At 41.4% G+C, this 21,865-nt stretch overlaps 1 protein-coding gene across 1 annotated transcript in view; it reads right to left on the reverse strand.

The window, feature by feature from the left end:
* Positions 1-16,270, reverse strand: part of RNF217 (ring finger protein 217) — a 135,515-nt gene extending 119,245 nt beyond the window's left edge. Inside the window, exon 1 of the mRNA XM_044249562.1 lies at positions 15,352-16,270. Within this exon, the coding sequence (XP_044105497.1) occupies positions 15,352-16,218 (867 nt within the window). The 5' untranslated portion in view covers positions 16,219-16,270. The remainder of the gene's footprint in view (positions 1-15,351) is intronic.
* Between the last annotated feature and the right edge of the window lie 5,595 nt (positions 16,271-21,865).

The following is a 21,865-nucleotide window of genomic DNA, read 5'->3' on the forward strand; positions in this document are numbered from 1 at the left end:
AAAATCACATCGACATCTTCTTACTTCAACTGAAATATTTCTGGTTTTACAATCAATAGTAGAGTGTCATTATAGTAAACACTTCAGGATGCTCTGAAATAAACAAATGAAAGTATAGGCAGAGGGGAACTCAGTTATTCGGCATAAAATCAACAAAGCAAATCTTTGTTTGAGTCATTGCTTTCTCAGTGTACTCTTACTAAAAACAAGGAAAAGGACTGCCACAATCAAAATAAAACAGCCATTGCTTGGGTAAGCCCTGACCCTGGCCCTTTCCCATTAAAGGTAGAGGAAGTGGAACTGACACCGAAAGAGAACACTGTTACGAAAACAAGAATTAGAAGAAATGAGCCTGCCTAGTAAGATAGGAATTGACTGAGGAAGCACATGACAGTCATTCAAAAACAATTTATAAAAAGTAAGGACAAGACCTAAGTAGAACGACCACAGAATTCTAATAACTTCTTAGAATTGAAGGTTGACCAGTAAGGTCTCTATGATCTGTAGGAAAGTGGGGTAATGAGTTCCTATTTGTTTTAAATAATGATGAAAGCAAACAAATTGAAGAAAGACTAAGAAGGGCAAAGTGCAAAAAATTAGCAGAGGACAACTCAATTTCCTTGATAAATTGATTCTAACAATCAGTAAAATAACAACTATGGACACCTGTTCAAGAGACATTTTCATATTCTTGGATGGGTGACTTTTTACATGGTGTCTTCAGAACCAAACAATTAAGACCAACCAACCAAACACACAAACAAATCCATCCAAGACAGGTAAAATGTGAGAAGGAATCAAGTTGCACAGAGGTTAATGCTGCTTGAAACATAAAGACTGTAGCTGATGCATGGAGTTGTACATATTGGGGCTTCTGAATAGAAAGGCTGCAAGGACAGGCATAACATTTCATTGTGCCAAAGGCAATGCTCTCCCAAACCCTGTGAGAGCAACCCTGAAAAGTGGTAGGACAGGAGACAGAACCATCTCCTCCAATGTTGGCACACTTGTTCAAACCACTGTCATCCCTGCTCTGGACTACTGCATTTGCCTCCCATCCACCTCCCTACTGCTCTTCTTGCTATCCTACCCCTCAAACACAACTCGTTCTCCACATAGAAGCCAGAATGTTTTAAAACATTAATTGTCATTTTGCAGTTCTACCAAATGGTCCAGTGACTTACCAACATACTTGGAATAACACACTAATTCCAGAGCAGGGCAATAGAACTCTACATGATCTAGTTGGCATCCACCCCTGTGAGCCATTTCTAACCAGGCTCCCCTTGGCTCCCTGTTCTTGAAAGAGGAGGATGCTGAGACCATCTGTCCATGGCGCTCAGCTCTAGGCTGAGGTCTTTGTGCTGCCGACACTGCTCATCATTCAGCTCTCATTTCTCCACCTTCTTTGCCATACTATCCATAGGAGCTTCTCTCTCTAGCCGTGGTGCCTTGCACGCCACACCGTCTTTATTTCTGTAGGCTTCTTCTGAGTGTATAGGCGTGCTTGCTCACTCCACCTTACTCGGAGAGATGCCTTACCCCTAACCTCCTTCTCCTCTCCCTATGCCTCAGAAACTATTTTTTAAACAATGGCCAAGTTCAAGCTTTTTGTACTCCCATAAGCACAGCTTTCTCCTCCTAGAACCACTTAAGTCAACAATCAGCATCACACAATTTAGTCATAAACATTCCTTGATCTTTGCCTAGAGAGCTTATTTTTCACCTATTAAATTTCTAAACTTGCCACAAAGAACAGATCACAGACTACTTACGGGGATACACTGTCACTTCTCGTAGTGATTAGCATAGCGCTAAGCAAATATTCTATAAATACTTTTCGTAGAGTGAGAGTACTCCAGCTTCCTCCTCCCCTTTGATTCCCTTAAACCCAACTGAACACTAGAGAACAGATCTTTATAGCTTGAGCACAGTGAAAGTCTTGGCCAGTGGAAGAGACTTCTCAATGTAAACATCTCTGTAACTCACTGATTATCTACTGGAACATGTGCTTTAATTTGTTTTTCCAGAGGTAGTAATGACATAAATAGTAATTCTTCCACCTTGTTTCCACCAGTCTTATGTTCAGAAGCAGTTAATTCATGACACGACTGTGCAAAGCTAAGGTAGTTTATGGCACAGATCAGCACAGCATTAGGCAGCCTGCGAGTAGGCTGTCTGCTTGGTCTTGGCCTCCTTAGCACCCTGAGCAAACCAACAGGGCTCTGTCCAATCCATTTAGATTATAACAATCCAAAAGTTATATAATCCAAAAGTTCCAAATGAACTTTTTAAGTATCTTCATTCTGGTTGTTTTTTTTTTTAGTTAATGATATAAAACATCTTACTATCAACAATATAAAATATTAATAATTGTGAAAGGAATATGTTAGGACTAGATTCCCTACTTTTAAAAATCTTCATTCAGCATTTGGTGATATTGTTGCTCTAAGGTCTGTGTTCAATTTGTTTTGATACATTGTCTTAAAGACTGTCAGAACTGAGAAAACATCTCCACACAAGTACAGAGATGCAAAAAAGTGCAGCTGCCCATACTTAATAAAGCATTATACTAACTTTTGTGTCTCATCTACCAATTACACAAAAAATGGTGTTGAAATTCAGCTAATAGATTTATATCTTCTGTAATAACAATTAACTGTTCTTACAACTAATCAGAAAATGATAGATTTCTAAACAAATAGGTTAAAATCTCTGAAACAATTCATTTGGATGATTTTTAACCAGTATAAAAAATTGTTTCCAAGTTTTTAAAGTTTGTAGATATACTTTTTAAAGAAAGAAAAACATATCTGAACAAATAATATTTTTCAAAAATCCTGAAATCTGAAAAAAAAGTAGATAAACTATTGTTCTTTCAAGTGTTTTCTTTCCCAGCATTCCTTCTAAGCTCTCTCTTCATCTTTTTTTTTTTTTTAACATTTTATTTACTTATTCGAGAAAGAGAGACACAGAGGTAGCGAGAGAGAGAGAGCAGGAAGAGGGAGGAGGAGAAGGAGGAGCCGTCACCCCACTAAGCAGGGAGCCCAATGCAGATCAATCCCAGCACCCTGGGATCATGACCTGAGCTGAAGGCAGACGCTTAACTGACTGAGCCACCCAGGTGCCCCAAAGCTCTCCCTTCATCTTAAGGGTGAAGCCTCAATGACTCATCAGGTGGCATTAAAAACTAACAACTAAAAAGGTAAACCCAAGGGATATCTATTTTGGTTGATTCAAACTATACCTGAAACACATGAATTTACCTGTAAATGACTATACTTAGATTTTTACAAATCAAGATCAGCAAATAATTCTCTAAGGATACATCAAGAAACAACCTTGAGACCTTCACACACACACATGCAATTTTACCATAAAGGACCCACACACTGGACATAGAGTATTTTTATTTTTAGAAGCCTATTCTTTTCAAAGTGCATCTTTAACAACCACAAGGAGGAAAAATGATAACATAAGAAAATAAACACTGAAGTTAAGGGTAAAACTAGTTAAAAGCAGGATTAAATGAGAACTCTTGGGATTGCACTTGTCATTTCCCACCATGGGCATCTCTGTCTGGAAATTTTTAAAAAACAAAACCAAACCTACCCTGTACAAAACTATATGAAGAAATTCACTTTCCTTGCCAAGGTCAGATGTTTACATAAAAGAGGTGCACTAAGATCAGGCCATATCAAAATCACTTATGATTTAATCCTACAGTTCAACTTAGACATGAACTAATTAACCAAACAGGGAACATCCGAAGAAAAAAATGCTACTGTCAAAGGAAACAAAATGCTGGTGAAATATTATGAGCAAGTGTTTTATTTTACCTGCTGTTTTAAATTGTTAAGCAACCAGAGGAAAAGGCTGCAGTGATTTAACTTGCCACATACAACTCAGAGCTAATGAGCTTCAGGAACACTGAGTATGGTCCATAATCATGTGAGGAAATAAGGCAAGAATCAACACCACAAAAAGGGAAGTAATTTGCTAGGTAGCCTATAATTAGCCTCTGAATCTTACAGTAGAGAATATTATTGAGGCAAATAGCTTAGGAAGATTTAAAAAGGGATTAGTCATTCACATGAATGAATAAACCCAGAATTTAGTTACCTGAGCTGGGGGAGGGGAGGAGGGAGGCCCATCATAAAAGCTATCTAACCCCTCTGTTTCAGGGTATGCAGATCCTCAATCCAGAAGAGATTTCTGAGAAAATATATATGCTACTGGAAATTTAGAAATCATTAACCAAATAATAAAACTACCTAATCAAACTAGAATATCACAAACAATAAATATCCAACAGCAGGACAATTTAACAAAGATTAATTAGGGGGCCATCCAGGTGGCTCAGCTGGTTAAGCGTCTGCCTTCAGCTCAGGTCATGATACTGGGGTCCTGAAATTGAGCCCCACCGTCAGCTCAGTGGGGAGGCTGCTTCTCCCTCTTCCTCTGCCTCTCCCCCTCCCTGTGCTCTCTCTCTGTGTCAAATACATAAATAAATTCTTAAAAAAAAAAAGATGAACAAGGGTAGTCAATTCTAAAGTGTCATTAGAAATAATATTCATTTGTATAGGAAGAGCCTGATTACAAAAAAATATGTTACATCAATTGTTTTTACACTTAACCTTTTCAAATACTAATTTAACCAGTGCTGAAGCTAAAATTTTGATATAATGGACGGGAAGTTATATTATACAGAATAATTTTAACTGGGGCTAATAATCAGAATAACTAGAAGCTGATCCTACCATGAGATAGTTCCATTACAATGGAATTATCTAAAATATTTAATTTTATTATTATTTTTAAAATATTTTATTTATTTATTTGACAGACAGAGATCACAAATAGGCAGAGAGGCAGGCAGTGGAAGGAGGGAGAGAGCAGGCTCCCCTCTGAGCAGACAGCTTGATCTGAGGACCCTGGGATCATGACCTGAGCCAAAGGCAGAGGCTTTAACCCACTGAGCCATTCGGGTGCCCCCAAAATATTTAATTTTAAAGGAGACTGGCTTCTACACAAGTTTTGCTTAAAACTACATAAAGCTTTATTATTAAATTATTCAAGAATAAAGCAAGAAGACACAACACCAAGACATATTAATCAAATTAATGACATGAGTTGGAAATATTTAATGAAATGAATGATAAGACGTTATATTTTTAAAAAAATAAAATTCAGGTTTAAAAGATTTACTACCTAAATTAACAACATGTTTGATTTTTGTCTGAAGCAGTGTGATGGTTTCAAAATGTGGCCCCAAATTCTTTGACACTTGCACAAAAAAAGCTTGGGTCTAAATTCTTTCCCCTTGAATCAAGGCAGGCCTGTGACTGCTTTGCCAAGTGGCACTGAGTGATGTCCAGAGTTAGCACAGGAAAGATCATGCAGCTTACACCTGGCTGCCATGAGACACTGGCTCCCGGGGATGCCGGCCTCCGTGCCAGCAGCCTGCTGCCCCGAGTCGAGCACACTGGCAAGGCGGTATGTAGCCGCTCTTGTTGACAGCCCCAGCCCAGCTCTGACTACGGCCAGGTGCAGAGCCAGCCACGTGAGTGAGCTGACATCTGACCACATGGGAAACCCCAAGTGTGAACTGACCAGCTGAGCCCTTCCCAAATTTCTCATGATATGTCATGGTCAAAATAAAATGGTTGTCTTCAGTCCCTAGGTTCTGGAGAAATCTGTTACACAGGGGACCCAGGAACCAGAATAGGTTTTATAATTCAGGAAGTGCCTCTCTGCTGGATGGGATGCTAGGATAGACTCAGGCCACAGCATTCCATTACACTCCAAGTTTAAATACACCATGGAACAAGATACCAAAAACTCAGGTTCAAGTATGTACCCTATTTTTCCACCAACCTACACATACTATAATTTACTTCCAATCACTCACTCAGCTTTTTAGCAAATATTTATTGAGCACCTACTCTCTCCTGCGCTATGTGCTAAGTGCTGGTTGTAAACACAGCTTAAAGAATAGGGGCGTTGGGGGCCGAAAATTAACCAAACATCAAATCATCACTTACTACACATACAATTACAAAAGGGTTTTTTTTTTTTTTATAAAAATACAATGGCAGCAGAGGGAAAAGGACTCTAAAAACATTAAGGGCAAACTGATTCAGTCTGAAGACTTAAGGAAGGCTGAGCTCTGAAGGACAAGGAGAAACTCACTCACCGAGGGAAAGGGAGAAGAGAGCCGGAAGGGAGAAGGCACTAGGGAGCAGAGCAGAGCCCAAACCTCAGCAGCAGGGTTATGAACTGGTATCTTTACAGAGAAGATGTAAAGATCCAGTGGGAAGGAAGGGCTTCCGGGTTTTATCCAAGAGAATGAAACATTGAGACTCTCATTTTAAAATATCATTTTAGCTATCCATTGCAATATTTCATATATTGACAACACCAGCCTCCAGTGTATTAATTATTTATGGAGTAAATAAGTAAGTCCACTCCACAGATATTCATTTCATGCCTCCATCATGCCAAGAGCTAAGAAACTAATCAGCAAAAAGACTGTCTCTGCATACACCAAGCTTTACAGCCTAATGGAACACAGAGCAGGAAATGGGCAATTTAAGTACAGTGAAATTAGAATCTTACCATAAGTACAGAAGGTTGTGAAATACTGAAAGAGAGCTTAATCCAGATATAAGGAGTCTGGAAGAATTCCCAAAGAAAGAGATGTCTAAGCTGAGACTAGAAGAATCAGTAAGTGTGAATGAATTGGGGGAATAAGGAAAAAAAGCAGATCCCCCTAAGACAGAATCTCATGTCAGTAAAGGTAAAGTTCATGATTAAGAGAATCACAGAGAGTTTAAGGAACAAAAAGAAGTTTTACATGGGTGTAGGCTTAGGGGGCAGGGGTAAGCAAGAGTTTGCTCACTCAGGCACCTGGAAACTCTGTCTAGATTCTATTCCAAAAGCAAGAGGCAGACACTGAAAGGCTAACAAGGGGAATGTCAAGACAATAGAGCATCTAATAAACTCTTTGCCTATACAGTGGGGAATGGATCGGAAACAGTCAAGATTGGAGCACTGGAACCAAGCGAGAAGCTGCTTCTGGAATCCAGAACAGAAGAGGTGGAGGCTTCATCAGGAAAATGTGAGGAGAAATGGAAAAAAGTAGGAAAAAGGATAAAATTATTGTTAGAATGTAAAATTGTGAGGACTTGATGATTAATTAAGTGTGAGAGGTATCAGAGAGGAAGAACTCAAGGATGACTCCCAAGTTTCTGACCCGGGTACAACTGATGGCAAAGAGGAATCCCAAAGGAGGAGCAGGGCTTCGGGGGAGCAGGAAGGAAGATGAGAAAAGGGAGATGTCGTTTTGAGAAGTTTAAGGTGGCTGTGGGTGGGACATGCAAGCGGAACCACACAGGAGAGAAGTGGCGATATGATGCTAATGGTGAGATGAGTGATCCGGGCTAGCGAAAAAGATTGGGAAGTCAAGAGCACAGAGGCGTTACTGAAGAGTGGAGGAGAAGGGGTAGGATAGGACATGGCAGACACCAGTGTTAAAAGATGGTAATACAAGAGAAAGCGCAAATGGAAACAAAAGGAATGACCAGGGTGTTAGGAAGAAAACAGGTGAGTATGTTGCCATTAAAACTTGACAGTAAGGGGCGCCTGGGTGGCTCAGTGGGTTAAGCCTCTGCCTTCGGCTGAGGTCATGATCTCCGGGTCCTGGGATGGAGTCCCGCATGGGGTTCCCTGCTGAGGAGGGAGCCTGCTTCCCTCTCTCCCTCTGCTGCTTCCCCTGCTTGTGCTCTCTCTCTCTCTCTCTGTCAAATCAATAAATTCTTAAACAAACAAACAACAACAACAACAAAAAACTTGACAGTAAGTCAAATTATAGCTTTTCTTAACTCAATTTCTCTTGATTTTCTTACACGAATATGAGACTGGATTTAGTAGCAATCCACCTCTGGACCTAGGCAAGAGTCCTCTACTTCCTCAAAACATGTAATTAAATTTCTTCTCCTTTTTGGACTAGAAGCCTTGTGATTTTATACAATACAGATATAAATATAAAGGAAAAATAAAATAAATTTATTTAGGTTACAAATAAAATAAATGTAAACAATGTAAAAAAGTCGTGGGTGTCAAAGCCAAATGGACCTGAATTTAAATCCCACTTCTACCACTTCTCAGATATGTGATTTAAGTTATTCAATCTCTCCAACCTTGAGTTTGACTGTATAGCATTCCACTATCTGCACCATAGAAATGGAGCTATTCCTATTTTCTCAAACCCACTCTAATCAGAAAGCCAACCCCACCAGCACCAACGAAAACAGTACTGTTCATGGTTGCAAATAACCTCCTTGTTGGAGAAATCAATGGTCAATTTCAACCCTCATCCTGCTGAAATTACCAGAAGCATTAGACAAAGATGATTACTCCTTCCTTTTTAAAACACCATATTGGTTTGCTTCTGGGTAACCACTCTATCTTGGTTCTCTTCTTGCCTAACTGGCCCACTTCCTTTAAGACTCCTTCCTGGTTCCTTCACATGTCTGGGGTTCCATATTAGTCTTGTACCCAGACTCAGCCCTCCTTCTTTAGCTACTATCATTCCCCAGGTGAACTCATCTATCTCATGGCTTTAAATACCATCTACGTGCCCCAAGTGTTCAACTGTGTATCTTTTGTTCAGATCTCTCTTCTGCATACCAGACGCCAAATACCTACTCAACACCCCTACATGAATGCCTAAACAGCTTTTCAAACTTCGCACGAACTCCTGATTCTCCCTAAATCTAGTCCTCCTACCGTATTCCTCATTGTATTAAATGGCAACCCCATTCTTCTAACTGCTTTCGCTCAAAACCTGAGTCATCTTTGGCTCCTTTTCTCTTATCCCACACTCAATCATCAGCAAATTCTGTCAGCTCTATTTTCACAGTATATTCAAAATGCAACCAGCTCAAGTCATATTGACCTCTATCGCCCTACTCTGAATGTTGTATTACTGCCATAGAACTCTGCCTTTTTAACTTCCATTCTTGACTCCTAGAGTATATTCCCTACAAGAGTCATAGTAAATCTCTTTTAAAGGTTGAATCATATCTCGTTAGCTCAAAAATCTTCTTACAGTGCCTTATCTCACTCAAAGGAAACGCAAATTCTCTATGGTCCTAAAGCCTTCTCTGACCAGCTTACCCACTTCTGCTGTTTTCTTCTTATCACTCCCCATCTCATTCCCTATGCTTCAGCCACATGGATCCCTTTCCCATTCTTGGACCACCCCCAAGCATGTGCGGGTCTCTGGAACTTTATACTGGTTCCTCAAATATCCTCATGATTTGTTCCCTTTCTGCCATCATAAAGATGTCTACTCAAAGGTCACCTTGTAAAACCCTCCCTGACAACTACCCCCCCATTGTAAATATATGAAGAACAACATTCTCCCCACTATTTATTTTCACCCTCCTATTGTCGCTTTCTCCATAGCCCTTATCTCTTATGTACTAAGTTATTTATTTATTTTATTCTCTATCTCCCCCTAGTATATAAAGTCCATGAAGCCAGGGACTTTCTGTTTTAGTTCTGTGAATCCCCAAAACCTACAACAGTGCTTGGTATATAATATTTAAGTGAATTAAAATTAAATAATAAAATATGTATAAAGTGTTTAAAATATAGATGTTCAATAAATGGTTGTTCTTGTTATTTGTGGAAACTTAAAAACGCCAAAGGTGATTATCCCAAAATTGATGAGGCAAATAAAGTGGAAAAGAATGACATACTTCAGGAATTATTTTCCTGTAGACACTGAATTTTTATTTTAAAATTTGATTTAATAATTTAATAAATAATTTTATTAAATTAAAATCAATAATTATAATAAATAAATAATATTTAACAATTTGACTTAGGAAAGCTCATTTAGTTTATCATATGAAAATCATCTGACAAAGTGAATTTGAAAAAAATAAATGAACTTTTAAAATATTATAAACTTAAAGATTTGCCATAATGTCATGAATGTTCCAAAACAAACTTAGGAAAATTATGTTTTCTTTAAAGTAAAGGTAACATATTTTGGAAGGAGCGAGCTATTTAACAATATTCTATTTCCAACACTTAAAGCTCTGAGAAATATGTATATTAAGAAATAAATAATGGGTGAATTTAATACTCTGGATTAAACATAATAGGAGGAATTATAATGTGTTTACTATATGGTAAGCTGGTATTCCCAAATTGGTTTAATAAAATCCTCCCCAAAAAGTAAGAAGAGAAAAAGGGACCCACAGTTGTCTGGCAACTTCAAAGCTTACCACCAAATAAAGCTGAGAAAAAACACTGAGCATTATTTAGAAGGCTTTAAGATGGCTCCTTAAGGGAATTTAATGCATTTATAGAGTATCTCATGGTTCTTGGCCTACTGGTACCCAGGAGATGTTTGTTATATGCATAAAGGGTACACTAATACATGAATACATCAATTATAAGAAATTACCACTCAGGGGTCTGTCGGCAGTGCCCATGACAGACTTGTAATAAGAAGCTGGGAGCTTAAGTCCTAATGCTCTTCTTTTTCTCTCTCTCACATCAAGAGTAAGGAAGAGCCTTCCTATAAAAGCTGAGCTCTTCTCTAGAAAGGAAAAAAAAAGAGCCCCACTCTAAAGGTTTCAGCTGACGCCTTGGGTAAGTAGTACTATGTGTCATGTCATTTGAGATCTCGGGCCTTGGAGTACAATGGCGTGATCCTCCTCACAGCCCCGTCTGCAAACAGCTGGAAGAGGCAGGAAGGGGAAAAAGCCAGGCGGCCCACGGACCAGGTCCCGCTGGCGTGCAGCACAGCCCTTAATAGGAGATTCCTCTGCAGAAAGCAGATGCCAGTTAAAGTCATATTTTGAGGGGTAAGAGAAAAAAAGAGACTATTAAAGAGAAATGAAGACGTTATGAGAGACATTATTAAAGAGACAGAAGAGAGAAATGAGGGCTTGAGTCAGAGAGGTGTGAAAGCGAATGTTACCGCACCCTTCAAATCTACCTGTGAGCACACACAAGCAAATTCTGTGCACAAAAGCCTAGGCTGACACAGGCCCTAACCCTCACTTTTCAAATGTGTAACATTTAACAGATTTCAGTCTCATTATTCTTCCCATGTTCAGGGCTATCAAAATCACACTTGGTGTGACAGAATCTGTAAATTCACCTTTGTGAAGGTGGCTGCGTTCTAACTCCATCTTGAGCACGTTACTTTCTAAAAATATACAGGCTGATTTAAGATTTAAAGGGAAAAAAGTAGGTTACACTTGTACCCATAAAGGTCTGCATGACTCAGAGTTTAATAATAGGATACATAAGATGTCACCCTTAGGTCACTGATTCTAGGGTGACTATAGTAGACTGCCATTTTAAGACATCACCATCTAGCAGCTGTTTTGTTCACAATCTGTAGAAGAAATGTGTTGCTTGTCTCTATTAATACTCATTTGACAGGTGTATACATTCCAACTCAAATACATCTGCCAATTGGGAGCCCTTTGAAGCTGAGTGATGAAAGCCACGACAGCTGGTACCTTGAGACAGTCCTTAGGATGCCCAATTCTCTCCTTTATCTAAAGAGCTAAATATTAATACTTCATATTATAGCAGATTTTCCTGTCTATAACCCAAATCACAAGGCAAAGATATCAATGGAGGATTTTTGAAATAAGCACAGTATCATTCTCTGAAACAAAGAAGGCAACAATCTTTCCTCTTAAGATGAGGCAGAGGCCAAACCAGCTGAGAAGGTCAACATTTACAAGAGCTCAGTGACCTGCAGGAGACTGCAGACATCCCTGGGACTCTGTGCTCTCACCAGAGGTCACAGGGAAATACTTCTAAAAGGTATATATTGACAATTTATGTACCCAGGCAATATAAACTAATGTAGCTTCCACTAGGTCATGGTGCTCTCGAGCTTCTGAGTCAACACCTATGTAGTGCCAAAGATGATAATTTAGCCATTTAGCCCTTCACATGGCAAGTGAAAAGTGGATGGTGTTATTACTGCACGGTAAAGTCATTCCACTAAGGGGGTTTCCTGCAGCCCATCATGGTGGTTGGTGGGAGAAGAATTATGTTTTGAAAAATAAGGCTATTATTTCTAAATCACAGTATGTAAGTATTTAAGTCACAGCTTAATCTACTTTTTCAGTACTGAAATAGTGCCCACATATACTCATCGGCCCTTGTTACATATTGAGCCCATGGTGGCTCAAGGAAATAAGACATCATCTGAAAATCCGTGTTCTTACCTTCCAAGCTTGTACCTTCCTGCAAAGAACTCAGCATCTTCTTTTAGAAGAACATTAATTTAACCAGGCCATATCCCAACTCACATTTAGTATGAATTTTTAATGTTTATATAAAATTCCTAATAGAGGCTCTCCTTTATTTTCTTTAATGATGTTAAACAATGTGATATTTGACATGAATTTAAAAAATGGTGGAAAATGTCACTAATAACTTTTTCTTTCAAATACATCATTTTATCTTAAAAGGTCTTAAGAGCAGTGCAAGTTCAGGCTTCATAGATTTTAGTCTGTCAAACCCAAGAAAGCTTATAAAATGAGAAAGAAAGCACTCACTGTGCCCTTTTGAACTGACTCAGGAAGGCAACAAAACAACTCTGTAGTTTGATTTTGTTTTGCTTTAGAGCTGGTATGTCATTGGAGATCAAGGCCTGCGACTCTATTTCACTGACGAGGAAATTAAGGCAGAAGAGAGGTTAAGTGACATGGAAATACATACCTTTTGAATTAACGTGGACCAGAAATATTACAACCACAGGCCTACATTATTCAACTAACTGAAAAAAAAAAAGCCATTTTTATTTAAACTAAAATTTTGTCTAAAAAAAATCTTTAATTCTAAGTTTAATAGCAAACTTAGCTGACCTATTCTTTTTGTTCGCTGTAAGACTTTGTCTTTTGCCTTAAACCTAAGAAGCTCAGAGTAGAATTTAGTGCACAAGCAGAATACCACTTTCTGGCCATGGTTACCTTACTTGGGATAATCGTATCCTCTCTGTCCCTCAGGTCTTCCTAAATTCAATAACTATTAATTGAGCATCTATGCTCTATGTTCTATGTTCTATGTCCAACAGCATTCTAGGTGCTAAAGACACAGCAGTGAACAAATCCTGTGAAAATTCTTCTCCGGGGAGACAAATTTTTTTAAGTATAACCAAGTGGGTTAACGCTATGAAGAAAATAAAAAGCAGAACAGGAGATCAGAGTGTGGAGTGAGGCTACACTTTAAAAGGAGTGGCCAGTGAAGGCCATTTGGATGACATTTGCATGGAGATCTGAAAGAGAGAAGGGGGAGGAGTGAGCAAGCAAAGGGAAAGGTCTCTAGGGGGATATTCCAGGCACCAGGAACAACAAATACAAGAGCCCTGAGGTAGAAGTATGCCTGGCCTGCCTGACTCATAATTTTATTTATTATTTTAAATAAAGTGTGTTTTTTCTTCACTGAAAGTTCTGTCCAATACTGTGGTACATTCATGCAGTCATAATCACTACAGACAAGCTTCAGATCCGGTTCTGAGGAAGTTTTTAGTGGTTCTGTATGATACGACACTGCATGCACCCTGCCACCCTTCCACTCCCCATTCCTTCTCTTCTCCATTAGAGATCAAAATAATTGACTTCCTCAAACTAACTTAATCTGCTTTGGGGAAAGGTCTTACCTTAATTCAGGAAATCAAACTGCAATGCAGAATACCCCAACCCATAGGACTACCTCCCTTGAACTTCTAAACCCACTGAATTTGTATCTAGCCTTTAAGGATTGTGACTTGTTTACATCACATCTCATTATATGCTACCTTTTATCGTTCCTGTGTACACATCTGTTCTCCCAGTCACTTCCTGGGAGCAGGGCCCATATTTGGGGAATGTATGAATCCCACCACAGGGATCTGCACACGGATGGCACCAACATCTGTTTGCCGGTGATGTCATAGAAACTACCACAATGAGAGCAGACATTCCTCCTGTTTTAAGTATCTGTTTGTGGATAAACCATAAAAAAGACATCGGTCTCTTACAGGCGTTTGGATAATCTCAACCATCTTGGCCAAGTTAGTGTTTGTGTAACATTCCATTCTGTCCAAGTTTCCCTTTGCATTTCTGGTTGGGCAGAGCACACACTTTCGGTCTAGACACCAGCACGGATTACCCACCAAACACAGAAGAACTGCACCGTGTGGCATCCTATTCCGTTCACTTGAGCCAATGTTATTAAACACTCTTAACGGGAAAGGGACTCGACAGAAAACTATCAAACCCCAAGCACACTGTCTGGCAAAACAAACACATACATAAGGAGCAACTTCTGTGAATCCAAGACACACAGGAGTATTTTTAAAGTATAGAAGCAGTGGCCTGAAGGGTGAGGTAAGACTTCACGGAAAAAAAGCTGGCATCTCAACAGCCAGGATTTTGAAAGACGACTAGGCCTACGACAGTCAAACAGGGGATCAAAGGGCATTCCAGATTGTGCACAACACTGACAGAAACAAAACAGACTGCACACCGCTGGAAGAACTCATTCACCATCAGTGAAGGAAAGTTGCTCTGTTGCACTCTTAAGCTTTCCAAGAAAAAAAAACAAGCTTTCCAATAGGGAGCTGAAGAAGAAAGTTCCACCAGGGCTTTTTTTGTTAAACCTCTTAGCCTTGCTTTGCTTTGTTTTGCTCTGTTTTGTTCCCTCTTAAAGAAATAAAGTACTGTGCTGGCATAAAACTTCAGTGAGGAAAAGCACTTCAGCTTTACAGCAGAATAAGTAAACTGCTAAGTGGGCAAGGGCCAAGGAGTGAATAAATGAATGAATGAATAAGTGAATGAACGAAAACATAAATAAAGCTTTTCTGGAATATATAAATAGAGCAAAACTAAAAATTCAGTCCCCGGGGACCTGAAATATTAATTCCAACCCTTCTCTTCACCCACTCGATAGGTAGTTACAGTATTCGGTGCCCACCATTTGTTAGTTTCTGGAAGACCAGGCCCACGAGGCACTCTCATTGCCCTCCCTTTTGAGAGAGCTCTTGTTTGCAGTTTAGTCAAAGAAAGCAGCAGAGGACAATACATTGTAGCCGGTTCCCTCCACTGAAGCCCGAAGCTCATGCAGAGTTAGATTCCAATTAAGTGAAACAGTGAGATCAACACAAATAATATTACCACGACAAACAACTATGAGATGTGAGAAGCTGTCTGACAGTGGTCCTTGATAAGGCTGTCCCATCACCTCTTCCTGTGAGCTGGGAGCAGGCATTTGAAACGCTGAACCAGGGGGACAGAAGAAGGGACAGAAGGGGAAAGTTACCTGGGAGCTCAGGTAGACTTTGAGGCACTCCTCACACACAGCTTTCTTGCAGCAGGGCAAGGGCTTGATGGGTTTGTCTTCCAGGCACACCCGGCACATCAGCACCATGAGGGGCACGTAGGGATCCCCTACCCCACCCAGGTCAGAGTAGGGTGGAGCTCCCAACAGGCTGGGCACGGAGAACGGCTCGGGCGCCAGGTAGAACTCCAGCTCGATGCTGCCGCCGTCGGGGGTCAGAGGGTCTGTGGGGAGGGACAGCCGGGGGCTGGGGAAAGAGGAGGGGGTGCTGGGAGCGTTCGTCACCGGCGGAGCCCGAGGTGAAGACGCGGGCGGCGAGAGCTGCTCCGCGGTGGGGGCCTCGGGCAGGTCATTCTCCACGCAGAACACCGAGCAAAAAACTTGTCTCTTGCCGTTGACTGGGCGCCGCTGACCCAGCACGTCCAGGACCAGTCCGTCCGCGGCCCCGACGCGGGTCCTGGGCTCCCGCTCCTCGCCTGGGGGCGCGTCCCGCAGTTCATCCCCTCCCTCGTTTCGGTCCCCAGCTTCCTCCTCTTCCAGCCGCTGTTGCAAAGTCTGGGCGTTGAGGGGCCCGGTAAGTGTCAGTCCCGCGGGCTGCCCGGGCGCTCGGCTCCTCCTCCCGTCCGGGCCCCACCGGCTCCTCTCGGGCTCCGGGGCGCTCGTGTCCGCGCAGCCCGAGTCGCTTCCGCAGCCACCGCCGCTCGGCTCCGCCGAGGCGGCGTGCGGCCCGGACTCCCCGGCGCTGTCCCCCCGCGGCCTCGGGGGCTCGGGGTGGCCCGTGGTGCCGCCAGCGGGGGCCCGCGCCTCTTGGGGCCCGCCGCCGCTCACCGTGCTCTGCTCCTCACCCATCGCCGCCCGCGGCCCGCGCCGCCGCTGCCCATCCAGCCGCCGGGACCCCCACCCGGCGCCGGCGGGCAGCGGGGGCAGCGGCTCGGCTCGACTCGCGGCTCCGCTTCTGCTTCCGGGTCCCTCCTCCGGGGCTGGGACTCCCCGAGCTCCCTCCGGGGAGCCCGTGCTCCCGGGCCGCGGCAGGCGGAGAGCCCGGCCCGCTCCGCTCCTCCTCCTCCTCGTCCTCCGGCGCGGCCGGGGACCGCCTCTGGGGCGCGGAGGGCCGCTCGCTCCGGGCGCCGGCGCGCCCGCCCCTCATGCAGGTCGGGGCGGTGCCGTGGCCCCCGCGTGCCGCCGGGCGGGGCAGAGGGTCCGGGGAAGGGAGGCGGCCGTCAGTCCCGCGCCATCGCGGGTCCCAGCTGCGGGCCGCGCGGGACGGGCGGCCGGAGGGCGCTGGTCGAAGGGTCCAGGGGCCTGTGGCGCCGCCGCGGCGCGCACCGGGAGGTGCAGCCGGAGCGCGAGCGAGCCTCGGCGGCTCCTGGGGGAGAGGCCGGAGCAGGCGACCTCCCTCTGCTCCTGCTTCACCTAGAGCCCTCCTCGCTGCCCCTCACCCCACCCCCTTGGCGCACACCTCCCCACACGTACACACGCGCGCAGACACCCGCGCACTCACACGCACACCCGAGTGGGTGTGATCTAAGAGCCGAGATGCGCTCTCGCGCCCGGAGTTCACACTCGGCCTCAACAAAACCCTTCAGGCTACGCACCAAGTAGAACTTCGTACAAAATCACCGTATACTCAGAGTAGAAACTAGAAAACACGGGCCACTTAAGATTGTGGTTTCTCTTGGATCCATCGAATTTTAAATTCTCCAGAGAGGGAGTTCAAAGAAATAACGCCAGGAATCGTTCGTTAAAAGTGTTGCATGTACGAACTCTGTTTTCTGCCTTTGGGGGTAGGAAGGATCTTTGGAACTCACAAATAAGCCAAACGTACTTTTAACCTACTCCTTCAACTGGAGCGCTTTTGAGGTCTGACAAATAGCTAATTTAAGATTTATCTTGTTCCCTCCTCTTAAGTGTTCTCTAAGGAACTTTTTTTTCTTAACCCTTTAAATAATACAAAATAGATAACAGGAGGTAGTAAGATGGCCTGGCCTAATTAATAAACTAGATCATTGGTAGGAATCATGAGGAGTTAGTTACATTAGCATAACCGTATTTATCCCCCAAACTGTTTCCAAGACAACAATTACATTTGAGCCAGAATTTAATTATGTGTTAATCTATCTTTATTTTACAGGAAGTATTAGTCATCCAGACTGGTCTGTTTTAGTTCCCTAAAGCCAATGAAAACATTTTGGGGAAGCCAACCCTTGTTTTTGCATCTTGAAAGGGAATTCAATTTACACATTCATATAATAGGAAGGAGTTGTGAAGTATGTAGCGTTATTTTATCTTGAAGTTGTTATTGGTTTGTTCTAAAATATTTTCCAGATCAGTTACAAATGCTAGAAAGGCAGCTAACTATGCAATACTTTAAGAAAGCAGCCCAACATCCAAGCACATTTCTATCCTTTGTGTCTGACACTCAGTTGCACCCTAGAGGGATAAATCCAATCAATCAGTCGAAATGCCACCTCGTTTAACAGTCTGACCCAAGAATGAAGAATTGTTATTTGGAAGAATAAATGCTATTCAAGGGCTTTTTTTTTTTTTCTTCTCTCATTTTAACTAATTAGTTTCCTATTAACTGCTGTTTTCTCCAAATGATACCTCTACTGTTTAATGTTCTAAAGACAGGGACAAGAAGCCTACATGTATTGTGCTTTTGGTGTTTGCCATCTCATAACTATTCCTCTATTCTTTCAAAAGAGATATAAAAGTAATCTGTGCTTTCCAGGTGACAACAGGCTAAAAGTAAGACTACAATAACAATAATGAATACAAAAATGTATAAATCCACAATGTCTATAGGATCAAATGCCTTAAGGTCCTCACATAGTTTTGGGACCCCCATCCTGATGCATGTTTGTCATAGGTGTTCAAAGCACTTGTTCTTGCAGTGCCCACCACCTTGGTCCTTATCCCCCCAAGCTTCCGTTCACTGATGGTAGCTTTCCTTGCCACTGAACCAACTAGAAGTCGCTGTTAGAAATCCTGAAGACTCCCCAAAACTCTCAGCCCTTCTCCTTGCCATGACTTCAGTCACCCTCCAGACAGACTCAGACTTGCCTAAATCCTGGGCTCAGCCTCGCTGGTGTTCAATCTGGGACCCTGGCAGCATGAAAATGAGTTAAAATGCAAAGTTAAAATTTCGGTCAGACCATCATTTTCCCCTGAAATGAAATGCTTGAAGCACCTATAATGATTGTGATGACAGGATTCACTTTTTAAAAAGGATTGGTTGAAAATATACTTGCCACAGCATAAATTTCACTTATCTACCGCAAGCTTCATATTCTCAAAACCCAGACCATCTGCTCCACATCAGGCTGTTTATAGCTGTTAGTACAACATAAGCACGATTTGCCACTACCAGTTTGAACACTCAGTATTTTCTAATCTTCAGTGAGCTGGGCACCTTCCTTAAAATCAAGACCAGCATTAGGAGACAATGTCAAGTTTGAGAATTAACATAGTTAGCTGGCTTAGATAGTTATTACTTTTCTTACTCTGGCCTTTAAACATGACTTATTTTTAGTGCCCTTAAGGATTTTTATTCAGACATTAATTTGAACATTAAAAAGTCTAGATTTATTAACTTATTAGAAAAATGTTATGAGATATAAGAAAAGGTGAATCATTTTAATTTTACACATTCAAGGTAAAACTGATTTCTTCATGCCTGTTGTGGAGAAGAAGTGCATAACATTTAAATACCATAAAGGAATTATACAGCAAATGCCAGACTTGTTTTTCTGCCAGTCTTTCAACTATCCGAACAGGCAAAAAGAAACACAAATCATTTAATTTTAAAAGCGAATTCATTTCCTGGGGCACCTGGGTGACACAGTCATTTAAGCATCCAACTCTTGATTTTGGCTCAGATGGTGATCTCAGGGTCCTGTGATTGAGCCCACCTCCCCACTGGGCTCCACACTCAGAGTGGAGCCTGCTTAAGACTCTCCCTCTCCCTCTGCGCCCAACACCATGCACAATCTCTCTTGAATAAATAAATAAATCTTAAGAAAAAATTCATTTCCTGAAGGCAAAAGAACAGAATGGAATGCTCTTCTAGGTCTGCTTCTGAAAGACACAGTGGAAATTTTGCCTCCCTTTCCTGTTCTCTCTTCTTCATCCATGGAGGAAGAGAAACTGCAACATTAAAGGAAAAGGCATCAAGAAGAAAAGAAAGGAACTCAATTTTTTCCCCTTCCTTTTTCCACCTTAATTCCCTAAATCCAAATAGTAGGCTTTTATAAGATAAAGCTAAAAATAAAATAAAACAGTGTATTCCTTCAGCTTACAAAATAAAAGCCTAAATGCTTGGAATATAGAGGAAACAAAGAATAAAAAGGACAACAAAGAGGTGAGGAAAGGAGGAAAGGGAGGAAAGGAAAAAGGAAGAAAGAAAGGAGGAAGGGAAGGCAGGCAGGAAGAAATGAGGGGAAGAACTTTAGTTATTATTACCCAAAATAACTACTTACACTACTTTACCATATTGAGATATTTTGTTCTAGTGTTAGCATCTGTGTGTGTAAAAATATATTAAATGATAAATTCTTTTTTTCTGCTTTTTTAAACTTAGTAATATATTCTGAATATTTTCTTTCTTTTTTTTTTAGGATTTTATTTATTTATTTGTCAGAAAGAGAGAGAGAACACAAGCAGAGAGAATGGCAGGCAGTGGGAGAAGCAGGCTCCCTGCTGAGCAAGGATTCCCTATGTGGAGCTTGATCCCAGGACTGTGGGATCATTGACCTGAGCTGAAGGCAGATGCTTAACCCACTGAGCCATCCAGGTGTTCCTGAATATTGTCCATGTAATTAACGCTCTTCCGCGGTCCCTCCCCCTGGTCACAAACTCTCTCTCTCTCTCTCAAATAAGTAAATAAGTCTTTCAAAAATATTTAAAAGATATATAACATTTAATATATGTTAATATTTCTTATTTATACTAACATATAAACTTTATAACATTCCTAATACACCATAACATAAAGTCCTAAAAATTAAATTGCTGCAGAAAAGAGTAGATTTTTTTGGAGGGGGCTCTTGGCGCATATTACCACAGAAACTTAGCACCAATTTATAGTTCCATCAATAGTGAGGCTTTGAGGGTCTATTCTCCTAACCATTCTAAGGAGACTTTTTAAAATTCAAAATGCTGTAAATAACATCTTGCTTTTTAATTAATGAGTACATTCTTTTAAATAAAAAGGGGTGAGATCAAATATTAACTGTGGATTCCCCTTTGGATATTTACAATTCAGCACTACATTGATATGATTCTCTATTCCTGAAGTTATGGTTCTGACAGCTTCCTTTCCTTGTCTTATTTTTGAATTTCCTCTTTGCCTCTTCCAGGGACAACAGTGGTCTAAAAATGTTCAGAGATAGACTCAGTAATAATTAATACTTCTAAATCCATAATACCAATCTCTCATTTCCCAAACACAGATTCATTTATTGGAGTGCACAAACTCATTCCCAAATGAGTACTGTGCCAAGAAAATCCCATCTCTCAACCCACACTGTGGAAACTCTTTAAATTAAGACAAAAAGAGGTCCACTAACAGTATAAACTTGACCCTTCCTGGACAGAGAACCAGTTCCCGCCACACTGAAGAAACACCAAGACCTTGCGGTTTTAAGGCAACTCAAACTTCCACTATTATGGCTCTGGTTTACCAGAAAGATGTCAGCCCAGGCTCTGCATTTAGAAATCCTCAATCTCCTCTTCCCAAGGCACACAGTGACATGAATAGAGAGGCAGGTTCTCTCTGTCCGCCAGCTTCTCTTTCTAAAAAGGGTATCAAGTCACAGCATTCTCCTGACAGGCTTTGTTTATAGCAGAAGTCAGAAAAATTTACAGCCTGGCTCCTCCCTGGCCCCAAGACTGGAATTCTTCATTGGTTCAGTAAGCAAGAGCAAGATAAATCTCTCTCTCCCAGTACCATCGTTGCTAGGTAATTCACAGTGAAAGAAATAATTTTGTTCAAACGAAAGGATAATCAAGCATCAAAGTAAAAGAGCTGAAGATGCACTTGTACAAAGCAACACTTCTAGTTCTGAAGAGCAGAGATTTTCTTAGCAGGAGGAAATCTCTTCCAAATCAGGGAAGAAGTAAAGGGTAATACAGAGATTTGTTTAGACAATGGGAAGTGCTTACAAAACTATGTTAAGTGAATAAAGTCAAAAAAATGTAATGTGTGATATGACTACAACTATGGAGGCATGTATATCATAAAATAAGGACAAAAATAGTAGTACTCTTTGTATAAGGTTTTTGTTGTTATAATTCTCTTCTTCCTAAAATTTCCAAATACTGTTGCTTTTAGATTGGGCAAGAGAGAAAAAGAAGACTTTTAAAAATTTTTTTAAAGAGTGAAATAGCTTCATCCTAATGAACAGAGAAATAGGCTTGGTGTTAATAGATGTTATTTGCATGTACACTTGTGACAGGGAAGGGAAGCAAGTTTTCCTATTTGTTTCACAATTTAATT

Source organism: Neovison vison, chromosome 1, assembly GCF_020171115.1.
Source record: "Neovison vison isolate M4711 chromosome 1, ASM_NN_V1, whole genome shotgun sequence".
NCBI classification, from domain to species: domain Eukaryota; kingdom Metazoa; phylum Chordata; class Mammalia; order Carnivora; family Mustelidae; genus Neogale; species Neogale vison.